The following is a 26,586-nucleotide window of genomic DNA, read 5'->3' on the forward strand; positions in this document are numbered from 1 at the left end:
AATCCACCTTTCCCTTCAGAGCTCTGCTGACACGAATATCGACACCACTATGGCCCTACCAAGCCGTAACGCAGGTGACGGCGTGAAAACTGCCGAATAGGGGTTGAGAACAGTTTGAAGCAACGTCTAATGTTGCACCAATTGTGATCCAAGACTGACTTGGATAGTTCCATCGAGTCTAGTTTGCATACCTTACACAACTATAGTTACTGTTCTCCATTCACCCACAAGAACGTTGCAGGACAAGGAAGAATGTGATAAAATGGGCAACAAGTCTAGAGATCGACTTGTGCTGGAACTGTTACTGTATATGAGACCGGATTCATAGCGCAGGGTACACGTGATCAAGCGGTTGACGACAGGTCGTCTGCATTGAAAAAGTCAACGATTTGAAGACCAATTGTAAGAAAAAAAAAGATAATTCGTCATTTATTATAAACATAGGTTATAACGCGTTTTATTACTATAAAATGATAAAGTATTCAATTTCTTCTTGAATTCAACTGTCTTCTGAACGAAAATTACATTCATTTTATTCTACAAATACCTTTCCATTGTACATACTTCTAACTATAGCTTCGATTCCGCTACTGATCGAACAGTCATACGACTAATTCGATCGGATCATATATTGTACATTGGGAATGGAACGAGCTTCAGTATAAAATACTGTTAATCGAGCGATTACCAGACGATAAACAAAGAGGAAAATATAACATATTCAGTCATCTTATCAAAAGAACGATCAGATATTCAGAAAGCGAGCAGAAATAATCTTATTTCTTGTTTCATAAAATAAGATTCTGCAAGGAAGTTTTAGAATTTGCCTACCGCAAAAAAAAAAAGAATATTCGACTCGAACGCCGAAAATTACGTAACAGTAGCCTAAATTCCCACACAACAGTAGTATCATACTGTTTGCCCGCTATTACCATCGACCACCGCTTCTTCCACCTCCTCCCCCGCCACCACCTCCTCGACCACCTTCACGACGTCCACCGCCAAATGCTGCCTTCTCTCTCGACTCCCTCTCCTTTTTAGCAGCAAACCGTTCAGCCATCTTGCGAATTTCGTCCGGAACATCCTGATCGGCTTCCTCCAATATATTAATCAATTCGGACGCTATAGCCCAATCCGACCGAGTGAAGAAACTCAGCGCTATTCCACTTTTTCCAGCCCGACCCGTTCGTCCCACTCGATGCACGTACTCCTCGATATTCCGAGGGAAATCATAGTTCACAACATGCGTTATGTCCTCAATATCAAGTCCACGCGAAGCCACGTCTGTTGCAATAAGGACACGCACATCGCCTGATTTGATATCCTCCAGTGCCTGCTCACGATCCGCCTGATCCCGATCACCATGAATACTCTGGCAGTTGATTCCAGACAGAACAAACTCACTGGACAGATCGTCAGCACGAGTTTTCCTACCGCAAAATATAATCGCTTTGTCTGTCCGTTCCATGTTTTTAACGAAATTCAGAACCCGCATATACTTATCTTCTTCGTCAATCATTTCGATGTGCTGCGTGACGGAATGCGTCGCGGCCAGATCTAACGTTCCCACATACACCTGAATTGGGTTGTTCATGTAGCTTTGAGCCAACCGTCGGACTCCAGGCGGCCACGTCGCACTTGTCATGATAGTTTGCCGATCCGGACGGATATCTAGCAATAGTTTCCGTATTTGGGGTTCAAACCCCATATCCAACATTCGATCCGCTTCGTCCAGCACGAGATAGGTTATGCTGGTAATATCAAGTACATTGGCACTGACCAAATCGTTCAAACGACCGGGCGTAGCAATGATGATCTCCACTCCCGCTTCCACCTGCAAAATAATGTTTTTATGTTCGTTATACGTATATAACTAGAAATGCATACCTTGTTGATCTGAAGCTTTCGATCACCGCCACCGTACAAACAAATCGCTCGGATTCCACGGAACTGATATTTGAAAACTTCTTTTTCGATCTGCAGGGCCAATTCGCGGGTAGGTGCCATCACTAGAACATTGGGACCACCTCGTTCGCCACGTGGCACCGGCTGTCCTTCAATGTGGATAAATGCGGGTAGCAGAAAAGCCAACGTTTTTCCAGTACCCGTTTGAGCGATACCGATTAGATCCTCACCCTTGAGAAGTACCGGCCACGCCTGCGACTGAATTGGCGAAGGTTTTACAAATTTCTGCTTCGCTAGTTCAGCCAACATATCTGGATACTCGTAGAAAGCTTCCTCGAAGCTTTGCACAGGATTTGGTATAGGAGCTGATGGTTTTTCAGGATCTTTAAAGGTACGATCGACGACGATGTTATTATTATTCTTACGAAATTCGTTTACCTCATCTGGGCTCATGTTGGCCACAACCGGTAGTTCCTTGTAAAAGTTTTTCACCAGAGGAGGACATTTGGCCCACTGTTCCCTGCTAGCCTCGTCACACTGCTTATTCAGTGCATCCCAATCAATCAAACCTGGACTCTTGTCGCGTCCTTTGTCTTCTGCCAAATTATGATGAGTTCCTTTTGGTCCAAAATCGAAATTGAAAGAGTTTTTCTCACGAGGACGACCTCCGTCACGCCTATCGCCCTGCCCGTTGGAACGATTTTCGAAGGGTCGCTCACCAAAATCGCGACGACCTCCACCATCGCCACTCCGTCCATTGAAACGGTTCTCGAAAGGTCGATCACCAGCATCGCGATCACGACCTCGTCCACGACCAGCGCCCCCTCCTCCGTCACGTCTAGCACCATCATCTCGGTTTCCATAGCTCCTAGATCCTCCATCGCGTCTAGATCCATCATCTCGGCTTCCATAGCCTCCACCTCCTCCATCGCGTTTAGCCCCCTCATCTCTTCTTCCGTAGCCACCTCCTCCCCCATCGCGTCTAGCTCCATCATCCCGGTTTCCATAGGCACCACCGCCCCCGCCACCACCTTCTCCAGTTTTATTCAAAATCTCGAAAATGGCATCCCGGGCTTTACTGATGTCGTTGGATGAACCCGCTAGCCGAATGGTGCTACGTCCATTGCCGGGTGTTGATTCATCTGAGGACAATAACATGTTTTAGTCTGTATTCAATTTTGTGTATTGTTTCATTTTTATAAAAGGATGATATCGCATACTGAATGCATAAATGTTACCTCGGTTTCAGTAGGGGAAATTCTCTATTTGTGGCTGAACATCCTAAATGTTGAGTTTAATTCGCAAGAACTAAAATACGAATTTATACACATTCAAAACTTCAAAGATTTTCCAAAATTGTCATGAAACTATTGGAGTAATTGAAGATACTTTACACTCAAAACTGCGCCAAGAAGACGTTTCCGACACAATAATGAGCATGAATTCTGCCTTGATCGACAAAATATGAATGTAGGCATAGAATCATGGTCATGTATAAACGAATGAGTTTTCGTGCAACCATAATCAATTACACTCGACGTAAAACACCGACCTATATTGGAGTAATTTGTTCGAAGGAAAGACTATTCCAATGAGAGCTCAGTTTGTTCGTCGTATCTCAACATAGTGAAGGCGTTGTTCAGATTTTTGGTTGCATTTTTTAATCAATTCAAAGCTGAAAGTTAGTTGGAACAAGTGCCACGATTCCCTGGTGAAAATAACAAAACGCTGCTAGCTGAATAATATCTTGCGTTGCATCAGGGCTAAACTGAGTCAGCTCTATTCCTAGCCACTATCGAAATGTATGAACCTATTAAGGTTAAAACCTGCTTCAAGTGTTAAGCAAATAGGGCATAAATACATCATATCGCCATGTAAGCCAGTTATGTAGATTCTGTGCTTTCGCGATGAAACAACAAGCACCACACCACTAAACAGTTTCCCGAACTTACCTATTTCGACTTCCGCTCGAGAATCAAAGCGAATCTTTTTAATGACGACCCCCTGTCGGCCAATAATCCGCGGAATGTTACGGGAAAAAATTTCAAACGAGGTCCTCTCCTTGTTCGTTTTTCCGCTACCGCTGAAACCGCCGCCCCCGCTATCACCACCTCCTCCTCCTCTTCGGAAAGAACTGTGGTCACCATTATTTCCGCGATCGTTCAGATCGAGATCCCAATCCTCCTCCATTTTTGTCCTATTGGAAATAACGATCAGTCCAAGATCTTCTGTTTTGGTTTCTGTGATTGAGTGCTTACCTCAATATTAACTAATTTAGCAAGAAAACGGACCCTAATATTGCGTGTTCGGCCAGCCGGATCGTTTTTAAAGTTGGATTACCTTTCTGCAGCTTCAGCGAAAAAAAACAAAAGATTCAAGAACCATGCATTTGATTGCTTGGAAAAATCGTAAAATGAAAAAAACTCACATCAGTCAGACAGGGACGAAACCATGTGTCGAATCAATATGATGAAATAGGAGAAAATTTCTGAAATAAGGTCTATGACACTCTTCTAGTTCAACCGGCTATTTTTTATCTCCCTGCTTTGTTCATCTTAGTACAAACATGTTGGGTGAAAAAGGGATGGGACATGTCCCAGAGTGCGTTCTCTGATAACTAATTAGTGAACGCACAAGAGCTTTCGCGAAGTCGCTTCAAACCCACTGAGACGTCCAAAAAATTGTTTCAAAATCGTTCAAAACGGGTCCAACGATGGACCTTTGTTGAACGGTTATTTGGACGTCGTCCAAATTGGTCCAACGAACGTCCTTCATTGGACGATTTTGAAACCAACCGTTCTTAGAGGGAAGTAAGACGGTACAGGTGGGCACATTTTTTCATATGTGTGACCGGTTATTGATAAGATTTTCTTCGATGAAGCCGAATAATCAAGAGCCATATAATCAAGAGGATATGAAGAAGAAAGGCATAAACAAATGACGAAGTGGGGTTTTCTGTTGCCATGTTTTATTTTGGTTCGGTCATAATTATTTTGTATCAGTAGTTTCCAGATAGAAGATCAAGTGAATTACTGTTTTTATCTTGGTTTTTATTTTAACATTTTTCTCTTTTTTTCATCATACCGAAAACACAGAGAACAGACATAAATATAAGCTAGAACAAACTTTTCCGAAAAACCTGTGTAAACATTTAAATGAAAATACGTTGAAAATCACTATCGCATACAGGTTTGCATGTGTGAGTCACCATTGTATCCAAGTTTGCGTACAAGTTCCGTATAGCGATTGCTGGCCGATTGAAGCGCCGACCAGCGGCAAATTGCTACTTGCTGTTGTCACTTCAAAACGATAGTTTTACTTCTTACACAAGTTGAAAACTTTACTTGTATGTCAGTTCTCATTGCCAAAAAGGAACCATAAAAATTGCAAAAACCGCATTGCGGAAAATAACAACCAATTCAAGCTTTCCAATAATATGATTAGTGCCAATATCAGGCTTTAAATTTGACATTTGTACACTGATACTATATACAGTCGTAATTCGCTCGTTAGGCCACGCCCTCTGTTCAACTAACGAATTTGATTCGCTAGTTGGACCGAAAATGCATCTGCTCACATCTCTAATTACTGTCAGTTTGATTGTCAAAGTGAATTTGGCAAGAGATTTTGACATCCAGATGCTATTTAGTTGGACAATGGTCCAACTAGCGGAAGTTCAACTAAAAAGCGGTCCAGTTAAAAGTGACCAATCAGCGAATCACAACCGTACTAATTCTAACTAATAGAATTAGTACAGTTGTAATTCGATGATTGGACACTTTTTAACTGGACCGCTTTTTAGTTGAACCTCCGCTAGCTGGACCATTGTCCAACTAAAAAGCATCTGAACGCCAAAATCTTATGTTAAATTTACTTGTCTGACGGTCCAACTAGCGAATCAAATTCGTTAGTTGGACAAGGCTGTGGCCCAACCAGCATATCACGACTGTACCGCAAAACGGGCTGTACTGAAAATAATCGACACGATAAAACCATATGCAATTAAACATACCCAGTCACCAAATTCTCTGGCAGAGACCGCCGCTTTAGAATTTAACACGAATCGAGCAAAACATCTGACAAAGATGTGGCAGGAAGCGTACAGAGATCTTGGCCGTACATTCCTGGCTCGATTCTAGATGATATTGAGCAGCATCGGTTGTTTTAACCGCTTCTGTCAAAAACGGTTGTTGCAAGAATTCGCTCATTCTTTGCCAGAATTCTTGCAAAAATCGCACAAAATGCTGGCAGAAACTCTGCCAGAATCAATTTCGCTTTGCTCAACTTTTGCAAACTTGCTGCTTGCCACGGTGATTGGGTAGCTTTGCGAGAATTCTGGCAAAGAATTCGCTCAAATGCAACAACCGTTTATGACAGAAGCGGTTAAACTAACCGATGCTGCTCACTTTTAGCCGGAATCCAGCCAGGAATGTACGGCCAAGATTTCTGTACTCTTCCTGCCACATCTTTGTCAGAAGTTTTGCTCGATTCGTGCTAAATTATACCAGGTAGGAATTGCTAGGATCTTTGCACGGTTTATTTCCGAGTTATGCCAGGGTTTTGCTCGGTTCCTGTCAAAATTTTCCGAGAAACGCGAGCGAAACCGAGTTCGCCCTTATTCAACTATCCCGACAGGATGCGCGCAGAAATCTGACAGGGCTGCGAAACCAAAACTTACAGAAATCTAGCAGAACAGTCTCTGCCATTTGGAGACTGGGCATGTGCGTTATCATGTTAAAAAGTAAAAGAAATGATTTTCCTCTGAATTTCACATGAACATCCATTAAAAAGCATTTCATGTGGTGTTTCAAATTAAATTCAAACAAATTCCACGTGAATACGACATATTTATCCATTGAATGTTCATTGCCATGCTATTAAGTCGTATAGTATGAACTTTCCACATGACTTTCGCATGAAAAACATGTAGTGCATTTCTACATGTAAAACAATTGATTTCACCGACTCTTCTGCATAAAAACTATAAGTAAAACAAAGTGATATTCACGTGTAATTCATTTGGAAATTTTAGTCAATGGTATTTCTTATGATGTTGATGTGCTTTTCACACCATGTTCGGATGAATTTCATTTGAAAACAATATGTCCCACACTCGAATGGATATTCAAGTGGCAATCGTGTGCATTTCATGTGCTTGTGGATTGAAATAATTAAATAGATTTCCACACGATGTTAGGTTTTTTTCAGTGTGTCAATCTCTGCACAGTAATAGCACAATATTTCGCCTTTTCAGGAATAATACTGGCCTTATATCAGCATATATGGCTTAATGGCTTTTTAAGACTGTCCAATATGTAGATCTAAAACAAATATTAGAATACGTTGTAATGCTTATTGGGTGCTTTTGACGTTGAAGGTATATTGGATTCCAAACTGGAATGGTCTTCTCATATTGAAGTGTTGACGAACTTTTGGGAAGACCTGGGGTCTCAAACCCAAATACATTAATTGGCTTTAAACGACAATTTTCGATAAACATATGATTACGGCTTAAAAGCCAACTGTCGAAATTCACTTTAAATGAAAATTTCGGACAAACCGTAACTCGTAAATCACAAATGTTTTCAGTAGATTAAAGAGAAAAGTTTTCTTTATCGTTAACTGATACGTACTGTATTCGGCCAGTAACGTTTTGTCCGGAATTTCTTTTCAAAGAGAATTTCAACAGTTGGCTTTTACACCGTAATCATATGTTTGTCGAGAATTGCACGTCGATGTCTTGTGTAATGGCAAACTAAACCATCTGCAAAGAATGGCACTCATAGCGTTGACTGGTGCTTTCACGACAACTCCGACTGCTACCCTAGGACCCTTTCAAAAATTCCAACTAATGCTGTACTAATACTGGCTTAGCCTACAAGTTACAATTCGTCAAAATAACAAGATCAAAAATGCGTAAAGAAGTCCCGCACGAGCTAGTCCCTAGGTACAAGATTTAGAGCATCCATTGGATGCCATGGTTTTGCAATTATCTTTATTGACTTGTGACACGGTTTTTTATCAACAGTGTACAAATGCGTTACGCGGCACCTACTTTCAACAAAGCTTACGGAGTCAGCTAACTCACGTAACTTTACCTTCCGATCATTCAAAACGATTTCGTTGGTTTTTTATGTTTTCCTGTATTACCACCTCATTTGGATGTCCCACGGTGTACTGCAAGATCAGTGTTACTAGGACCATAGCGAATCAAATTCGTTAGTTGGACAAGGCTGTGGCCCAACCAGCGAATCAAGACTGTAGTGTCAACCTTAGCTTAAGAACTCACACAGTAATGTCATCAAAATTTGACAGTAATCTTTTGAAGATTGGTACTAACTTCAATTAGGCGAATAAAAAGAATTAGCACCATCTGCATTTATATAACTAACCCACTGTTATCACCTTTTCCTCCAACTCATCCAAAATAAATTGCTATGTAATATGAAATTGATTTTGACCAAGGTAATTTACAATTATCCACAGTTCACACTTCTGTAAGCTAATTATGATTTGCAATTATATTTTATTAGTACATTTTATTGGCGAACATATGTAGGTTACTAGGTATCGACGCTCGTATTTACATTTGTTAGCGACAGCAACAGGGACTATGTCCGGTATGTACGGCTCACCTGGAGGGTACGAAGGACCAATGTTAGCGACAGCAACAGGGACTATGTCCGGTATGTACGGCTCACCTGGAGGGTACGAAGGACCAATGTTAGCGACAGCAACAGGGACTATGTCCGGTATGTACGGCTCACCTGGAGGGTACGAAGGACCAATGTTAGCGACAGCAACAGGGACTATGTCCGGTATGTACGGCTCACCTGGAGGGTACGAAGGACCAATGTTAGCGACAGCAACAGGGACTATGTCCGATATGTACGGCTCACCTGGAGGGTACGAAGGACCAATGTTAGCGACAGCAACAGGGACTATGTCCGGTATGTACGGCTCACCTGGAGGGTACGAAGGACCAATGTTAGCGACAGCAACAGGGACTATGTCCGGTATGTACGGCTCACCTGGAGGGTACGAAGGACCAATGTTAGCGACAGCAACAGGGACTATGTCCGGTATGTACGGCTCACCTGGAGGGTACGAAGGACCAATGTTAGCGACAGCAACAGGGACTATGTCCGGTATGTACGGCTCACCTGGAGGGTACGAAGGACCAATGTTAGCGACAGCAACAGGGACTATGTCCGGTATGTACGGCTCACCTGGAGGGTACGAAGGACCAATGTTAGCGACAGCAACAGGGACTATGTCCGGTATGTACGGCTCACCTGGAGGGTTCGAAGGACCAATGTTAGCGACAGCAACAGGGACTATGTCCGGTATGTACGGCTCATCTGGAGGGTACGAAAGGCCAATGCTGGCGACAGCAACAGAGACAGCTCTGCTTAGTACGGGGCACTTGGCAAATGTGGAAAAAAGACTGGTTCGGCGTATAAACTATATTTACTTCTATTTCGACCACGTGTACAATGTTTAATGAAAATTTTCTTACCTTTTTCGGAAAACGCCTCCTGCGATCAAGTCTGCTATAAAGCAAAATCTTAGCTATAATCATAATTTTTTTTTGAATTCTCATGGCATACTAATTTCTAACATCCTCCGGGGCAGCCACGGATTTAGGTATTAATAGAATGATTTTTGTTACCGGTCTAGTGTATACAGATTTTGAGGTACGAATAACAACAGTTCGAATCTTTCGATCTGGGCCATAATGAACCTTCTCAATTATCCCTTTTGGCCAACATCCTCGATGCATGTTTTCATCCACGATCATCACAAAATCGCCAACAACATACTCATGGTAGTTTCGATTGTCTGGCCATTTTTGTCGTCTCAATAGCTCAGGACGATATAAAAAAATCCACCTTCTCCAAAAACGATCCGCGTAAATTTGTGCATGTTTATACGCAGCTCTACAGTCCAAATCTCGTTCCTCAAAATCATGATCGTATTGCATGAAATTGTTTCGCCCCAGCAACAACATATTCGGTGTTAGCGGCTCAGGATCTTGCGGATTGTCTGATATGGGTATTAAAGGGCGGTTGTTGATGGTGTTCATAACTTCACATAGTACTGTTCGTAGCACAAGATCAGTTGGATGTCGCTCTTTCAACATTGTACCAAGGGCGGATTTCACTGAACGAACCAAGCGTTCCCAGCATCCGCCGAAATGAGGAGCTCCTGGAGGTATAAATGACCACTCCACACCTCGGACGCTCAATGTTTCCTCGATTTGCTGGTGATCAAGCTCCTTAGTCAACCGTTTCAATTCTTGATCGGCCCCAGTAAAGTTTGTACCATTATCTGTGTTGATCTTTTGGGGTACACCACGAATAGCCATGAAACATCTTATAGCCATAATGCAGCTGTTTGTGTCCAGGGACGGTACAATTTCTAAATGCACTGCTCGACTCGTCATGCAGGTGAATAACACAATCCAGCGTTTTTCCAGGCGACGTCCAACTTTAATGGTTAACGGACCAAAATAGTCAATTCCAGTGTGAGTGAAAGGGTAAACAAACGGTGTCGTACGAATCTTTGGTAAATCTCCCATCTGCGGTACGGTCGGTTTTGCACGAAGTTCACGACATGTTACACATACATGAGGGTACTTTTTTACCTGCGATCGGATTTTTAATATGCGATACCGCAATCTCAAATTACCCACAACAGTATCCACTCCTTGGTGACAGTTTGCGATGTGATACATCCGTATAAGCAAATTTGTAAAGTCATGATTGTCGGGTAGTATTACAGGGTTATTCATTCCAAAAGGATGCCCATCATCCTGGATGCGTCCCTGCATTCTAATAATGCCATCGGAGATGAATGGCGAAAGTGAAAATAAACGGCTCGACTTTTTCACAAAACCTTTAGTTTCTAGGCACCGTCGTTCTTCTGCAAAACATTCCATCTGCACCTTCTTGTACCAAGCATTTTTAGCATTGATCATGTCGTGAACGTCTATCTTGAATGTTTCAGGCTTTTCTTTTTTAGGAAGGGCAAGTATTTTTTTCATTTTCAGGTAATACGCAGTCGCTCGAATCAGTCTGTTGTAATCGGAAAACCTTTTGATGTCGGGAAGTTGGAGGTCAATCGTTTCAGCAATCTGGTAGCATAAACCTTCATCACGGATACAGACAAGCTCGTCGTGAAAATTGTTGGATTCTTCCGAAGTCAAATCTACCACGTCGTGAGCTGGCCAACACTTACGTTCTTGAGCTAGAAATTCGGGGCCTTTCAACCATTCCGCTATGTTGGCGAATTTCGAACATTTTGTTCCTAAATCAGCAACATTAAGATACGACGGAATCCAGTGCCACATTGCCGTATGATGACCGTTCTCTTTTATTTTAGATACACGGGATCCAACGTAGGCAGTTAGTTTCTCCGTTGTCGAAAGCCAACCAAGACAAATTTTCGAGTCAGTCCAAAAATGAATTGAGGTCACTTCAACCTTCATCTCTTCCTGCACCATCTTCATCACCTGACTAGCTAAGACACAACCTTGAAGTTCAAGTCGTGGAACCGTTTGCGATTTCAACGGAGCGACCCTTGATTTCGCACATACCTGAGTCACATAGCTTTTGTTCGGATTTCGGTGTACCATGAAAATCACGCAGGCAAAAGCTTTATCGCTCGCGTCGCAAAAAGCATGCAGCTCGACGTTGTTAAACGATGGAAGCTCCGGAAAGTAATACCTGGGAATTCTGACATCACGTAACTTTGCTGTTTCCTCTAACCACTCTGCCCATTTCGGAATGAAACCATCAGGAATCTCATCATCCCAATTGATTTGCAAGCGCCACAAATCTTGAAACAGAATTTTTAAATGGATTGTTACCGGACTAAGCACTCCTAACGGATCGAAAATTCCCATCATAAACTTCAATAGCTCTCGCTTGGTGGGAATCATATCAGTGGATCGAAGAATATCGCCTAGCTTAGGAAAGTCCAACGGAAAAACAATTTCATCAGTCGCAACGTTCCATCTCAAACCCAAAACTTTCACGTCATCTGGTTTATCAACATTGGCTTTCAACTCAGGATCCAATGACTGTATGACAGAGTCTGAGTTCGAGACAAATTTCCCCAATTTGAAACCGCCATGGTCGTGAGCCGTGATTACGCGATCGATCAACTCGATAGCTTCTTCGTCGGTATCAGCACTATCAAAATAATCATCTACGTAGTGCTGCTCCACGATGGCTCGTTGTACTCCTGGTAAACGTTCTTCAAGTTCTTTTGCATTAAAGTTTTTTATATACTGAGCTATGGACGGAGATGATACCGCACCAAAAATCATAGCCGTCATCGTATACATTTCAGGTGGATCGGTTCGATTCATGCCACGCCAGAAAAAACGCTGTGAATGTTGATCCTCTTCGCGAATTTGTACCTGATGAAACATTTCTGTTATGTCTGCCAAGAACGCCACCTTTTTCTTTCTTCCTCGCATCAATACCGCAGTCAGAGGGGGTACAAAATCTGGACCTTTCAGCAATAGGTCGTTTAATGAAAAACCGTTTGACTTAGCTTTCGCGTCCATCACCAATCGAAACTTATTACCACTCGCAACGCTGAAATGTGGTAAATACCATGTATTGGGAGGCTCCGAAAGCTCATCTGGCTGCAGCTTCCTTGCATACCCTTTTTGGAGATAATCATTGATTTTCTTGCAGTACATCTCAGCAAATTTTGGATCACCATCCATTTTTCTTTCCATTATCTGCAGACGACGCAATGCTTGTACTTTGCTATCAGGAAACGTAAAATTGTTTTATTTATATATTTGCCCAACTTCGAAACGATCACCGATTCTCTTCAGTGTTCTGTTCATGATGTCAAGTGCACGTTGATCTTCTTCTGAAAATTTATCTTCCTGGCGAGTTATGCCGAACTCTTCAATCTTGTACATATTCTTCATTAAAGCTGTTAGCTCCCTATCATTATTATTTGAACAAAGAAGAACATGGAGAGAATCTGCTGCCACCGCCAACGTTGGTTCTATTTCTCCATGAATAGTCCAACCTAGGTGACACCGGGTTAGTTGGAGACCTCTCAGTGAATATTGTACTGTCTTTAGAGGCACTATAAGACCAGCATTATTCGAGCCTATCAACAATCTCGGCGAAGCATTTTGAATCGTACTGAGTTTACTTTCATCGAGTAACGGATACATTTTTAATGTAGAATACATTTAAGGTTTCAATATAGGGGTCCCGTTTCAAAATATCGGCTGCGGCGCCGCGTCAGATTTTGAACGTTAATAACTTTTATCATACTTAACAGAATGATTTGATTTTTAGACCAATTTGTTGCAAATATGTTCCTCTATGCTGTATTAAAATTTGAAGTATGTATAACATGTACTAATAACAAAAAAAATGTGTTTTGAAAAATCTTTCGAAAACGACTCGGAAAAGTGAAAATTTTCAGCCCATCCCGCACAGAGCCGTCGTTATGGTAGACCAACCGAACAATAAAATAATGAAAAGTTTATATATAGGTCCATTACATGTTTGTTCGTATGGTTATTCGCATTGGGTTGCTTGACGAGAGCACTTGGTGGGGGAAAGACGGCATATTCCTTTGGTTAGGCCATTAGAAGCCGGACGGAAAGGAAAGGCTCATGCACGGCACGAGAACGAGCGAGAAAGCGATAGTAGTGCATATTAGCGCGATTATATAAATATCTGTCGGTCGGTTTTTCTCATCATTCGTATTCGTTCAAGCACTAGCAAGCAGCCAGTCCACCGAAGAAAAGCAGTCGGCGATGACGACGGCGGAAAAAGTGCCCCAGCTACTGGTGACTCATCGCAACCCGATCAGGAACTGTCGCCCTGCAAGAATTTCGCCCCAACTAAAGGGCAACAGAGTAGGCTATCGTTCCAGCGTCTGGGTCGTGAGATTGTGCAGGACTGCAAAGTCGAGCTACGCTTACAAAGCTCAGTCGTAATGATGCCCCGAGAAGCCAACGATGCCTACTTGGTCGGTTTGTTCGAGAATGCAAAATAGTGCTTTCTAGCTCACCGTGTCCGCGGGGAGTGCGTCTGAATTATGCTCCCGCAATAAAACAATAAACGGTTCTTTACAGGACCAATTAATTGTGTTCTAATAAGAGTTAAACTGAAATTTACATTTTATGGTGTATAACAAATAATTTTCAGAAAGCAATATAAGAAATACGATGTGTGGAAAGAAAGAAAGAGAATTTAAATTATCTTCTCTCGCTCGTTTTCGTGCACTGCTTTTCCATTCCTTTCTGCTGCTACTACCATCATAACTAAAACGAATGTGCGTGTTCCCCCACCATCTCATGGCCAGTGTTGCCACAATTGCATGTCGCTATAACAATTTGAATTATTTTATTGATCCTCTCTAGTATTGATAAAATATAGAACATGCAAAGTACACTAGTCGCATGCTTTTATTCGAACTTTTTGGCAGCCTCCGTTGATTAACTGCATAAATCGATTTGTTTGTGCAGCTCCTTGCTAGTAGCAAACTAAATAGCCTTTATCAGCGCTAACAAATAAAACAAAAGAATTTAAATTTGTGAAAATCTTCTCCTTCCTTCTTTTCAAATCTGCAACATTCTTTGAAAATATTGTTGGAATGTTGTTATTGAAAAACTGAACATGCAAGTTTGCTAGCACTGGCCACTAGATTGAAGGCGATGGAAAGACAGAATATTCGTTTTGGTTATGCTAGAATTGGTAGCCGAACGGAAAGGAAAGGCGCAGGAATGGCACGAAAACGAGCGGGAGAGCGATAGTAGTGCTTTCTTGTGTTTTCATATATGAATATTGGTCGGTCGGTTTTTCTCATCATTCGTATTCGTTCAAGCACTAGCAAGCAGCCAGTCCACCGGAGGAAAGCAGTTGGCGATGATGACGGTCCGCAAAAGTGCCCCAGCTACTGGTGGCCCATCGCAACCAACTACCGATCAGGAACTGTCGCCATGCTAGTATTTCGCCCCAACTAAAGGGCAACGGAGCAACTAATCCGCTGGCTAACATTCCAGCGTCTGGTTCGTAAGGTTGTGTATTACTTCAAAGTCGAGCTACGCTTACAAAACTCAGCCGTAATGAAGCCACTGATGCCTACTTGGTCGGTTTGTGGGAGTGGGCGTAAATTACAATAAAAGCAACGGTTCTTTTCAGGACCAATCAATTGTGTTCTAGTGAGAGTTAAACTGAAACTTTTATTTTAAGGTGTGTAGCAAATTTTCAACAAGCAACATAATACGTTGGGTGGAAAGAAGTAGCTTGCACACGGAACAAAAATTTAAATTATCCTCTCGCTCGTTTCGTGCACTGCTTTTCCATTCCCTTCTACTGTTATTATCAGTATTACCAAAACGAATGTGTTGTTGCATGTGTTTAAGAGAAACGTTGAAGTCGCATGCTTCTATTCAAGCTTTTTGGCAGCCTCTGTGAACTAACTGCATTAAATAATTTTTTTGTGCAGCTCCGTGCTAGTAGCAAACAAAATGGCTCTACCAGTGTCTGATTCGTGAGATTGTGCAGGATTTCAAAGTCGAGCTAAGCTTATAAAGTTCAGCCGTAATGGTACCCGAAGAAGCCAGTCTTGTCGTTTTGTTCGAGGCTACAAAACAGTTCGCCAGGCACGTAACTATCATGCCAAAAATATCCAACGATCCAGCGCAGCACCATCAACACCAACGCCGATACCAAAGGTTCTTTTCAGAACCACCATTATTACCATAGAGAATTATTTGAAAATTTCCCATTCAAACGTGGTTCTGTTGAATATTATTAGATTTAAATTAACGTCTCGAATTGAAATCACGACGCTCCGGTTATGTGACAGACATTACCCACCCATCTTTTTTTATTGTGACCACGACTAACGCTTTAATATAGACACCCCATTTCAATATTTCTGAAGGAACAGAAGGTCGAGTTTGGAAAGTTTGTAACTTTCATTGTACTTAACCAAATTACACAATGTTCGCACTAATGATTCAGAAATATGACCAGGAATCTTCTATTAGATTTGTAAGTATGTATAATTTACATGAATAAAGAAAAATTGATTTTCAGGAATCAATTATTATCTGTTCTTCCATTGGCCAGTACTACGCGACTTCCTCATGCTAACAATTAATTTCATCGTTAGCCATCTCCCTCACCAAGGCCAACAACGCCAACAAAACCGGTCCTTTTTAGGACCACCATCATTTTTGTAAAGAACAATTTGAAATATACCTCGCCCAAATCACCTTTTGTCCGAAAATTCCAATGAGTATCAACATGTTTGAAGAACGTGTTCCTTATGTATTCTACATCTCTCCGGTTATGTCGCAGACATTACCCACCCATCTTTTTTAATCTTTTCCAGATCAAAGTTGACACGTGGCAGGTTCATATTCTGAATCGTACGAACATTATTCAATTGGAACCATTTTGCTTGTTGGGAAGGCCCTGATATTAAAAAGGAGATCACCGTCGATTCTTCGTCCTTGTGCGAGATTCCGTTTGTCCAACGATACGTTACCGGTACTATAGGACCAACTAATCCCATTTCATCGGCAAGTGTAGAGTCCATCATTGTAAGGGAGGAACCCTCGTCGAAAAGAGCGAACACGTTATGGATACCACCTTGGCCACGTATTTGCACTTTGCCCACGCGGAGAAGAGTGTTCACATTTTTAGCATTCACATTACATAAATCTTCGGATGCAAATTTATCCGAAGGCTTACGGTTCGATGGCCTTTAAAAGTCATCTGAGTGTACAAGCTCGTGGTGATTACTTTTACAGATGGAACAGGTCCTGTTAGATTTACATTTCTGACGCGTATGGTCGGTCTTCAGGCAGATGTAGCATACTCGGCAAGATCTTGCTGCAGATCGACGTTGATCCAGAGATAGTTTAGAAAACCGATCACATTTGGCAAGGCTCAAATGATCCTTTGAACTGCACAAAGGGCACTGCATGTGCTCATTCTCATCATCTGGAGTAGTAATGTTAAACACAGGCGGTTTTGGTCGAGGGTTTGAAGTTGGCTTTTTTGTCATGAAAATTGGGTTCATACTCGCCAGTTGGTTGTCCATCTCATCCTCCAACCACCGAGAGAATGTGTCGAAATCAATTACTCTGTCTTCTTTCATCAGAGATGCTTTGTGTCGAATCCACATCTGCTTGCTGAACGCCGGTAGCTTTTCCACCAGGTGCGAAATAAGTTCGGGATTCATTAGGTAGCTTTTTGCGTTGGCGTTTTTTAATGCAACAGCGGTACCGATAACTGCGTTATAAAATGTACGAAAAGATTCAATACTTCCGTCCTTGACAAACTCAAGGTTCCGTAAAGTATCCAGCCTATTTGCAACTACCCACTCGGATCGACCAAAGTTTGATTTCAGCATTCGCATAATATGATGGACATTTTCAGGTGACGACAATAGTGCCTCAACAGCTTTGCGCGCCTTCCCTTGAAGCGCCTTGTTAAGTCTCCTCAGGTTATCACGGTCGGTTAGCTGGAACTCCGTTGTAGACGTCTTGAACTCGTTCTCAAAAATCGGCCACTCAGGGACTTCTCCAGAAAACGTAGGTAAATCTTTCATTTGCCGAACTTGGAGCGCTTTGAATGCTTGCGTTAAGACCTCGTTCATTTCTGGAGAGCTACCTTTAGCTTCCATCTTGGTACGTGCAGCTTCTTCGATAGACTCGTCAGGTCGTCGATCGTCGCTTTCATCTGGGATTTCGCTCACCCACTTGTGAACTCGTTGTGACGAACTGTAACTAACAGACCCAGAATCAGAGCGCAATTCATAAATTTGCAACTCTCGTTCCCGTTTTCTCTTCAAAAATTCTGCCTTCTTTTGCTGACTTTTCAGTTCTAGCTCTTTTTTAATTTTAAGAGCCTCCAATTTTTGTTCAGCCAAAATCCGATCCTGCTCTAGAGCGGTTTCAAGCTCCTCCTCCTCAATCTGATTAGCTAACTCTAACGCCCTAATCTGACTTTGGGTTTTGCTTACAACTGATGACCTACTGCTTTTTGAATATCTACTATCTGGTTTTGAATTATCTTCAGTTTGTAAATTAATGTCAGAATCTGGTACGATAGGCTTTGCAGCCGGAAATGTATGTACAGGTGTACGCTGCATGGTTTTTCTGTTTCCAGTCTTGCAATTTTCCAAGTAATAATCCGCAAATCGTTTTGGCACAGTACCTGTTTTCGATCTCTCAGAACGACGCAGGATTCTATCCATATAAACTGGTTGATGGTTTTCGAAGGACCAATGTTAGCGACAGCAACAGGGACTATGTCCGGTATGTACGGCTCACCTGGAGGGTACGAAGGACCAATGTTAGCGACAGCAACAGGGACTATGTCCGGTATGTACGGCTCACCTGGAGGGTACGAAGGACCAATGTTAGCGACAGCAACAGGGACTATGTCCGGTATGTACGGCTCACCTGGAGGGTACGAAGGACCAATGTTAGCGACAGCAACAGGGACTATGTCCGGTATGTACGGCTCACCTGGAGGGTACGAAGGACCAATGTTAGCGACAGCAACAGGGACTATGTCCGGTATGTACGGCTCACCTGGAGGGTACGAAGGACCAATGTTAGCGACAGCAACAGGGACTATGTCCGATATGTACGGCTCACCTGGAGGGTACGAAGGACCAATGTTAGCGACAGCAACAGGGACTATGTCCGGTATGTACGGCTCACCTGGAGGGTACGAAGGACCAATGTTAGCGACAGCAACAGGGACTATGTCCGGTATGTACGGCTCACCTGGAGGGTACGAAGGACCAATGTTAGCGACAGCAACAGGGACTATGTCCGGTATGTACGGCTCACCTGGAGGGTACGAAGGACCAATGTTAGCGACAGCAACAGGGACTATGTCCGGTATGTACGGCTCACCTGGAGGGTTCGAAGGACCAATGTTAGCGACAGCAACAGGGACTATGTTGGGTGGATTAAATAAGAGGCTTTTCAGCAACACCCTAAGGAATGTATTCCAAACGGTATCAGCTAAAAGCTGATGTAATTTATTAATATTATGCTTAGAGTAATATTCAAGCTTACTTACATCGGTCAATTATTGTATCTCGTTAATTCCCAACAATTACGGCTAGATTACAGGGCAATACGCAAGTCACGTATCACCTAACCTCAATCGTGCACAATTCGAACGGTTGAGTGCGTTTCTTGGCCTTCCGGCACCTGTTTAGGTTTTAATTCAGAAATTGTACTCATGTAAATTCGTGCTGCCATAGGATCTACTTACGGAAATAAATGTTTGCTTATATCTTCACGAATTCAACGTTCTATTTACTTAAACTTCCAACAATTTCTATCTATTCTTTTTTCTTATACCTTTCTCTCATCTCTACGTGACGTCTATGTTTTTCTATCCTACCATTTCAAACGATCCTTTTTTTCCTTTTTCTATCCTTCCATTTCAAACGGTCCTTTTTTCCCTTTTCCTATCCTTCCATTTCAAATGGTCCTCACTACATCAAAATTGTCCACCGACAGGTGGTAGACCGTGGAGTTGGAAGGGGTCAGCGGGACATACCGTAACACTCCCCGACCCGTAAGGCTGGTTAGCTATCTCCGGTTCAGCTTTACCTTCTGCTGTTCCCGGCTGAAGCCCCACCTTTTCTATGTCGATCCGCGCCAGCTTTGCAACAGGTCGATGCACCATTCCGTCGGGAGTTTGCACCACGGCATCGCGAACTCGCCCATCTCGGCCCACCACGACCTTGGCTACACGTCCTCGAATCCATCCGTTGCGTATCTTCTCCTCTACGATGATCACCGAATCTCCTACCTCGATCGGTTTTGTCTCCTCAAACCACTTGGTACGACGTGCGATGGTAGGAAGATATTCCCGCACCCACCGGCGCCAAAACTGATCTACCATTGTACGGCATAGATTCCAGTCGTTCCTGCAGGCTTGTCTTGGATCCGTAAGCGTCTTCGGAGTCTGCGTTACGCCGCTCGAGCTCATTAGAAGAAAGTGGTTCGGTGTTAGAGCCTCCTGTTGCGCCGTCTCCAGAGGAATATATGTTAGCGGTCTCGAATTGACCACACTCTCAGCTTCCACTAGCAACGTTGCCAGCGTTTCTTCGTTCGGCGTTCGAGAAGACTCCATTGCAGCAAGAGCGATTTTCACCGACCGCACTAGACGCTCCCAGGCGCCACCCATGTGAGGTGATCCAGGTGGGTTAAACACCCATTTCGTGTTCGCGTTGGTGAACGTTTCGGCAAGCTGGCGCTCGATTTTGCCCATCTCCTGCTTAAGTTCGTTGCTCGATCCCACGAAATTTGTGCCCCTGTCGCTGCGGATCTCCACAGGTGCTCCTCTGCGTCCGATGAAACGCCTGATCGCCATCTTGCAAGATTCCGTTGAAAGTGTGTGAGCGACTTCGAGATGGATTGCTCGTGTGGTCATACACGTGAACAGAGCTACCCATCGTTTTGCAATACTTCGGTTCACCCGCACGCCGATCGGCCCGAAATAGTCGACGCCTACGTAGGAAAATGGACGTACGTACGCCTGCAACCTGGCCGCCGGGAGTGGAGCCATTCGGGGTGTCGCCAGACTTGGCTTCTTGACTTTACACAAGGCGCACTCTTTAGCCACCTTACGCACGAACGGGCGCAGCTGCGATATGTGGAAACGCTGTCTCACTTCGTTCACGACAGTCTCGCCATTGGCGTGAAGAAATCGTTGGTGGTACCATTCAACCAGCAGTCTAGTCACTGGATGGGCTTTCGGCAATATTACTGGAAACTTAGCGTCAAACGCGGCGACGGTCGCAGCAGATATCCTTCCATCAGAACGAATAACACCTGCTTCGTCCAAGTACGGAGACAGTTTGTATATTTTGCTGGTTTTCTCTAGCCGCGCCTGTTGTCCTGGCTGCTTGTCCCGCATTACTGACAAAGTCGCCACCTCGTCCGGATACTGCTCACACTGCACCCAACGAAAGATTGTGGTTTCGACTGTTGCTAATTCCTCTTGAGTGAGTGGTCCGTCCAGTCGAGTCTCTCGTTTTACCGTTCGCCGTAGATTTTGTACGTAGCGATGAACATGTGCTACCGATCGATACAAATGCGTCAGTTTCGAGAATCGCTCCCACCTCACAAGTTGTGGCGGTACGATAACCTCCTTGTGCACCAAACACGACCTCAGCTCTTCATCGGTCGTCGCGCCGACTGAATCTGCATCTATGGTCCATTGATCTTCTGGCAAATATAAATCGTTGTCACCACGGAACCAACGGCCGCCTGAGGACAAACACGGCCCTTTTCCCCACTTTGTCGCATCGTCGGCGACGTTCTTTCTCGATGATATCCAACGCCATTGCTTCGCCTCCGACTTGGACAAAATCTCACCTACTCGGCAAGCTACGAACTGGCGATATCTTCGATGATCTGAATTTATCCAAGCCAGCACCGTCTTAGAGTCACACCATAACACTGTCTTCTCGACTACGAGCGAGTGCCCAGTGAGGATGGTCTTCATCAAGCGAACTCCGATTACCGCTGCCATCAACTCCAACCGTGGGATGGAGTGTGCCTTCAGTGGAGCCACCTTGGATTTCCCACCGACTAACGCAACAGAAATCCCATCCGGAAATACCGCCCGAAAGTAAGCGACACACGCATAAGCTTCTTCGCTAGCATCCACGTAGATATGCAGTTGCAGCGACAAGATATCTTTCACCGAACGTTGCGGAAAGTAGCAACGCGGAATGCTAATCGGGTCCAGATGTTTGAACAAACTCGTCCACCGCATCCACTTTCCAAGTAACTCCTCCGGAATTAGTTGATCCCATGTCGTCTTCGCCCTCCACAGCTCCTGGATTAGTACCTTGCCGTGAATGAGGAAAAAACACAACAATCCTGCCGGATCGAATGGGCTCATCACTACTCGCAGTGCCTGGCGCTTAGTTGGATGCTCCGCACCCACCGCTAGCGTCGTTGTAAACGTGAAGACATCGTCGACCGGCTTCCAGTACATCCCGAGCACGCGTTCGGTTGAACTGTTCTTGTCCAGCTGGAGACACTTTTCTGTGACTGGGTCTCTCTCCCCGACCCGTGCGAGAACCTCGGTGGAATTCGAAAGCCAGTTCCGCAGATGGAATCCGCCGAGAGAGTGGACCAGTTTGACTTCATGTGCCAGCTTCACCGCTTCGTCAACGTCGTCAGCGCTGTCCAAGTAGTCATCCACGTAGTGCTTCCGGATAATTGCGTCGGCTGCAACTGGATACTGTCTTGAATGCTCCTTAGCGTTCAAATTCTTCACGAATTGTGCCGAACACGGTGAACACGTTGCACCAAACGTTGCGACGTCCATCAAATACACATCGGGGGCTTGTGTAGGATCATCTCGCCAAAGCAGTCGTTGCGCATGTCGATCTTCTCGTCGAATCCGAATCTGGTGAAACATCTCCTTCAGATCCGCGCACAGAGCGACCCGTTTCTTCCGGAATCCGTATAGAACATTGAGCAACGTATTTAGCAGATCCGGCCCTTTCAACAGCATCGTGTTGAGTGCGACTCCATCCACTTTGGCCGCTGCATCGCAGAAGATACGAACCTTGGACGGCTTCTTGGGATTGATGACCACTCCTAAAGGTAAGTACCACGTACGCCGTGGATCTGAATCATCGAGCTCCTTCCGGGTCGCTTTGTGTATGTACCCTTTCGCTTGATACTCAGAAAGCTGTCTCCTCACACTTTCGCCGATGAGTAAATCCCTCTGCATACGCCTTTCCAAACACTGCAGTCGTCGAACCGCCATCTGGTAGCTGTCCGGGAACTCGAAGCTATCGTACTTCCAGAGAAGCCCAGTTTCGAATCGCTGTCCGACCCGCTTAGTAGTTTCCATCAGGATCCGATTTGCTCGTTGAGTTTCCGCGGACTCAGGATGGGCGACTTCCATTATACCCAGACTCTCGACTGAGAAAAACTTCTCCACGAGCTCATGTAGGGTCTGCTCGGCCTCCTGGCACTCGCATATGTGGAAACTATGAACGATATCCCCTGACTTGTCCTGGTTGGATCCGTAAACCGTCCATCCCAAACGTGATTTTGCTGCTATCGGCTCTCCCGGTCGGCCATCTCGTAGCTTGAGTGTCGATGTAACGTGAGCGTTGTCGTTTCCGATGAGGATGCGCGGTACCGCTTGATCGTAATCATCGATCGGTAGGCCCTTTAGGTACGGAAAGGTTTCTGCGAGTTCCGCGTACCGCAAGGATTGTCGTGGTAAGTCCAGCTTGCTTACGGTGCGCACGTCCGACAAAGAATGTTTGGATGCCCCTGACCGTCCTGCTATTTCCAATGCGACCCGTTGAGAATTAGCTTCTGACCTCTTCACGTTCGCCGTCCACTGCAAGCACAATGGTTGCGGATCTCCTACAACCCCAAGGTCCTTTACCAACTCTTCGTCAATCAGCGTTCTCTCCGAGCCGTCGTCCAAGAAAGCATACACGGACACAGATCGATTGTTCCCATACAAAGTCACTGGAATAATACGAAAAAGCGTAGTCTTCCCAGCGGAATGATGGTTGGTGACAGCTTTGGAACTACTTGTCTTAGCTTCACTCGATTCTTGCCTGGACCCATTCTTCGCCGAATTTCCGTCGTTCCCAAACTTCTTACAGCCATTTCCTGGCGTCTTTCCGTTTTCCCTGGCCTGCTGGGCTTCATTTGTGTCCCGTTTGGAGTGCAGCAAAGGGTGGTGACGCCGTTGACATCCGTCGATATCGCATTGCTTGCGATTCTTGCAGGGGCGCCTTCCGTGTGCTCCAAGACATAGCCGACACAAGCCGAGTTTCTGTATTGTCTCCCAGCGTTCATCGACCGTTTTCTTGTCGAACTCTGAGCAGTCTTTTACCCGATGCCCCGAGTTTTTGCAAATGAAACACGCTGGGCTTGATGGGCGCATCGTAACGCCAGATGCTTCTTTGTTCGTCGCCATCAAAGAAGAATCCTCCATTGAGTGAGTTCCGCAGAAGTTTTTGTCCTTTCCGTTCTTCTCCTTCACTATTCGCTGCTGCTGTACAGGTTGCGGCCTAGGATCGTAGTTCACGGTCACGTCGGATGCCGCTCGCACGAGCGTCTGCATATACTGCGAGAAAGAACGCAGGTTCACTTCCCCGCAGCGCTGCTTGTATAGCGACCAGTCCAGTTTCATATGTGCTGGAAGCTTCTCTACCAACTCGAACAGTAGCATCGGATTGTTGAGATGCGCTTCATGCCTCCCGGCTTCCAGATGATCACAAAAATTCTGCACCGCCATACCGAAACCGATTAGCGTATCTAGTCTTTCCTGTTTTGGCGCAGGTACCCCTCGGATCCTCTGCAACAACGCATGGATCAACAATTCCGGTCTACCATAAAGTGTCTCCAGCGTAGCTAAAACATTTGGGACGCTCGCCGGTAGCAACAGTCGACTCCGCACCGATTCAAGTGCGTGCCCCTTCAAACACCGTTGCAACCTCGCCAAATTTTCCTCGTTCGAAAACCCGCACGTCTGAGTAGAGTTAACGTACGAGCTAATGAATAGCGGCCAGTCCTCCGGATTACCAGAAAAGATTGGCAACTCCTTGTTCATCACGTGTCTTGCCGCCAATTGTCGTGGTGTCGGTCCCCAATACGCCTGCTCGTCATGCAACGGAGGTTGCTGCGCACCAGCCTGGAACTCCGCAAACCGTGGTTGCTCCTGCGGTCCCAATTGGATTCCTGGTGGCACCGTCTGCCTTCTCGAAAACCTTTGCTCAGTGGGGATCACAGACGGTAACGGTTGGCCGGCGTACGACTGGGAATACTCTCCTCCCAGTAATTCTTCCACTGTCACTGGACCTCTAATTGGGCCTGCACTATCTCTATTCACTGCGGTCGATTGCGCGGCGATTGCAAAATTCGGATTACCAACTCGCGGAATGACAAACGAATTGCCTGCTGGAGGAGGCTGGGTGAGAGGAAAGGGATAGTTTTGGAAAGCATGCTGCTTGGGGATTACATTTGCGATGCCTTTGCTAGGCCCGGCGAGCGCGGAGGTAACCGAGAAAATGTTAGCCTGACCGCTACCAACTATTGGCGCTGTTGTGCTTTCGGCTCGACCGATAATACCCCCTAACGTTGGCTCCAACCCTGACTGCCCTAACGAAATACCTGCCAACGCTGCTTCTAGAATACCCTCGTTAATGCTAGTTGGTTGCTGCATGCCGTCCTGCCTAGCTTGTATTCCAGTTGCTGTCGTCGCGTTACTCGTACCAATAGCTGGAGCCTTCTCCGTCGGGACAACCAACGTCGAATGGGCGACCTTCCACTGCTGTACCTTGCTGAAGGAACTCTGCACTGAGGCGACACTCCGGTTGTCTTCATCGCCTTCCCCACCTAGGTCAATCACCTCTCTCAAACGGAATGACTCGTTCATTACCGCCTGCTCTAGCTGCAATTGCCTCCGCTCAAACTCTGCTTCCTTTTTCTGCTTCTCTTGCTCCATCTTCCGCTCGTGCTCCCGGCGCTCCAACTCTATACGCTTCATCGCCAAAGCCTTCTGGGCCTCAAGTCTCTCGAGCTGTAGGCGAGCCCTTATTGCTCCAGCACTACAGGTTGAAGTGCTCGTTCCTGCTTTGCTGTTAGCCTTGCTTCCGGGTGCATCAATCACCGGAATCTGTGCCGACGGTCTCTGACAGTTTGGGCATGTAAACGGTCGGTCTGTCGCATCAATGCTGTCGTTCACACCCACACAGGTAAAATGCCACCACGAATCGCAGTGACAACAGCTTACCATCCGATCCGTGTCAGGTTCATTACACTGGTTACAGTGTGTTTCCACGGTGGGGGCACTTCCTGTACAATTCGGCATTGCTTCGTGGTTATCTTGGACGATCTTTTAGATTGTTGGGTGGATTAAATAAGAGGCTTTTCAGCAACACCCTAAGGAATGTATTCCAAACGGTATCAGCTAAAAGCTGATGTAATTTATTAATATTATGCTTAGAGTAATATTCAAGCTTACTTACATCGGTCAATTATTGTATCTCGTTAATTCCCAACAATTACGGCTAGATTACAGGGCAATACGCAAGTCACGTATCACCTAACCTCAATCGTGCACAATTCGAACGGTTGAGTGCGTTTCTTGGCCTTCCGGCACCTGTTTAGGTTTTAATTCAGAAATTGTACTCATGTAAATTCGTGCTGCCATAGGATCTACTTACGGAAATAAATGTTTGCTTATATCTTCACGAATTCAACGTTCTATTTACTTAAACTTCCAACAATTTCTATCTATTCTTTTTTCTTATACCTTTCTCTCATCTCTACGTGACGTCTATGTTTTTCTATCCTACCATTTCAAACGATCCTTTTTTTCCTTTTTCTATCCTTCCATTTCAAACGGTCCTTTTTTCCCTTTTCCTATCCTTCCATTTCAAATGGTCCTCACTACATCAAAATTGTCCACCGACAGGTGGTAGACCGTGGAGTTGGAAGGGGTCAGCGGGACATACCGTAACAGACTATGTCCTGTATGTACGGCTCATCTGGAGGGTACGAAAGGCCAATGCTGGCGACAGCAACAGAGACAGCTCTGCTTAGTACGGGGCACTTGGCAAATGAGTAAAAAAAGACTGGTTCGG

At 44.8% G+C, this 26,586-nt stretch overlaps 4 protein-coding genes across 8 annotated transcripts; 1 reads left to right on the forward strand and 3 right to left on the reverse strand.

The window, feature by feature from the left end:
• Positions 1-431: 431 nt before the first annotated feature.
• On the reverse strand, positions 432-4,391 carry LOC131677563 (probable ATP-dependent RNA helicase DDX43). Of its 2 annotated transcripts, XM_058957444.1 has the most exons (5): positions 4,334-4,391; positions 4,164-4,255; positions 3,858-4,102; positions 1,888-3,047; positions 432-1,834 (listed from the first exon to the last, which is right to left on the reverse strand). In XM_058957444.1, exons 3-5 carry the CDS (start codon positions 4,093-4,095, stop codon positions 929-931), a joined length of 2,304 nt encoding a protein of 767 aa, XP_058813427.1. In that variant the 5' UTR covers positions 4,096-4,102; positions 4,164-4,255; positions 4,334-4,391; the 3' UTR covers positions 432-928. The 2 variants fall into 2 exon arrangements, with proteins under 2 accessions (XP_058813427.1, XP_058813426.1); XM_058957443.1 differs by lacking the exon at positions 4,334-4,391 and having other exon boundaries at positions 4,164-4,326.
• A 4,127-nt stretch (positions 4,392-8,518) lies between these two features.
• Positions 8,519-9,409, forward strand: LOC131695369 (pro-resilin-like). Its single transcript, XM_058983830.1, has one exon. It carries the CDS (start codon positions 8,519-8,521, stop codon positions 9,407-9,409), a length of 891 nt encoding a protein of 296 aa, XP_058839813.1.
• Positions 9,410-9,514: 105 nt separating this feature from the next.
• LOC131695375 (uncharacterized) lies at positions 9,515-16,509 on the reverse strand. Its single transcript, XM_058983843.1, has 4 exons — positions 16,277-16,509; positions 12,582-12,689; positions 9,840-12,512; positions 9,515-9,581 (listed from the first exon to the last, which is right to left on the reverse strand). Exons 1-4 carry the CDS (start codon positions 16,507-16,509, stop codon positions 9,515-9,517), a joined length of 3,081 nt encoding a protein of 1,026 aa, XP_058839826.1.
• Positions 16,510-18,889: 2,380 nt separating this feature from the next.
• On the reverse strand, positions 18,890-26,454 carry LOC131677564 (uncharacterized). Of its 4 annotated transcripts, none has more exons than XR_009303391.1 (3): positions 25,969-26,454; positions 19,011-25,917; positions 18,890-18,959 (listed from the first exon to the last, which is right to left on the reverse strand). XR_009303391.1 is itself a non-coding variant. In XM_058957447.1 (3 exons), the coding sequence occupies exon 3, from the start codon at positions 25,809-25,811 to the stop codon at positions 19,440-19,442; it is 6,372 nt and encodes a 2,123-aa protein (XP_058813430.1). In that variant the 5' UTR covers positions 25,812-25,917; positions 25,969-26,102; positions 26,167-26,454; the 3' UTR covers positions 18,897-19,439. The 4 variants fall into 4 exon arrangements, 2 of the variants coding, with proteins under 2 accessions (XP_058813430.1, XP_058813428.1); XR_009303392.1 differs by having other exon boundaries at positions 18,897-19,144; positions 19,209-25,917; XM_058957447.1 differs by having other exon boundaries at positions 18,897-25,917; positions 25,969-26,102; positions 26,167-26,454.
• Positions 26,455-26,586: the final 132 nt, after the last annotated feature.

The sequence above is a fragment of the Topomyia yanbarensis genome, chromosome 1 (genome assembly GCF_030247195.1).
Source record: "Topomyia yanbarensis strain Yona2022 chromosome 1, ASM3024719v1, whole genome shotgun sequence".
NCBI classification, from domain to species: Eukaryota; Metazoa; Arthropoda; class Insecta; order Diptera; family Culicidae; genus Topomyia; species Topomyia yanbarensis.

Excerpts from the sequence above, each read along its gene's own strand:
- LOC131677563 (XM_058957444.1), bottom strand. The coding sequence starts at position 4,095 with ATGGAGGAGGATTGGGATCTCGATCTGAACGATCGCGGAAATAATGGT. Across the intron at positions 3,048-3,857 it reads TCGAGCGGAAGTCGAAATAG|ATGAATCAACACCCGGCAAT; the intron begins GTAAGTTCGGGA and ends TATTGTCCTCAG. Across the intron at positions 1,835-1,887 it reads GAAAGCTTCAGATCAACAAG|GTGGAAGCGGGAGTGGAGAT; the intron begins GTATGCATTTCT and ends ATTATTTTGCAG.
- LOC131695369 (XM_058983830.1), top strand. The coding sequence starts at position 8,519 with ATGTCCGGTATGTACGGCTCACCTGGAGGGTACGAAGGACCAATGTTA.
- LOC131695375 (XM_058983843.1), bottom strand. The coding sequence starts at position 16,509 with ATGATGGACTCTACACTTGCCGATGAAATGGGATTAGTTGGTCCTATA. Across the intron at positions 12,690-16,276 it reads GAAAAGATTAAAAAAGATGG|CAAAGTACAAGCATTGCGTC; the intron begins GTGGGTAATGTC and ends GTTTCCTGATAG. Across the intron at positions 9,582-9,839 it reads GATTTGGACTGTAGAGCTGC|ACCGGTAACAAAAATCATTC; the intron begins GTATAAACATGC and ends TGTATACACTAG.
- LOC131677564 (XM_058957447.1), bottom strand. The coding sequence starts at position 25,811 with ATGCCGAATTGTACAGGAAGTGCCCCCACCGTGGAAACACACTGTAAC.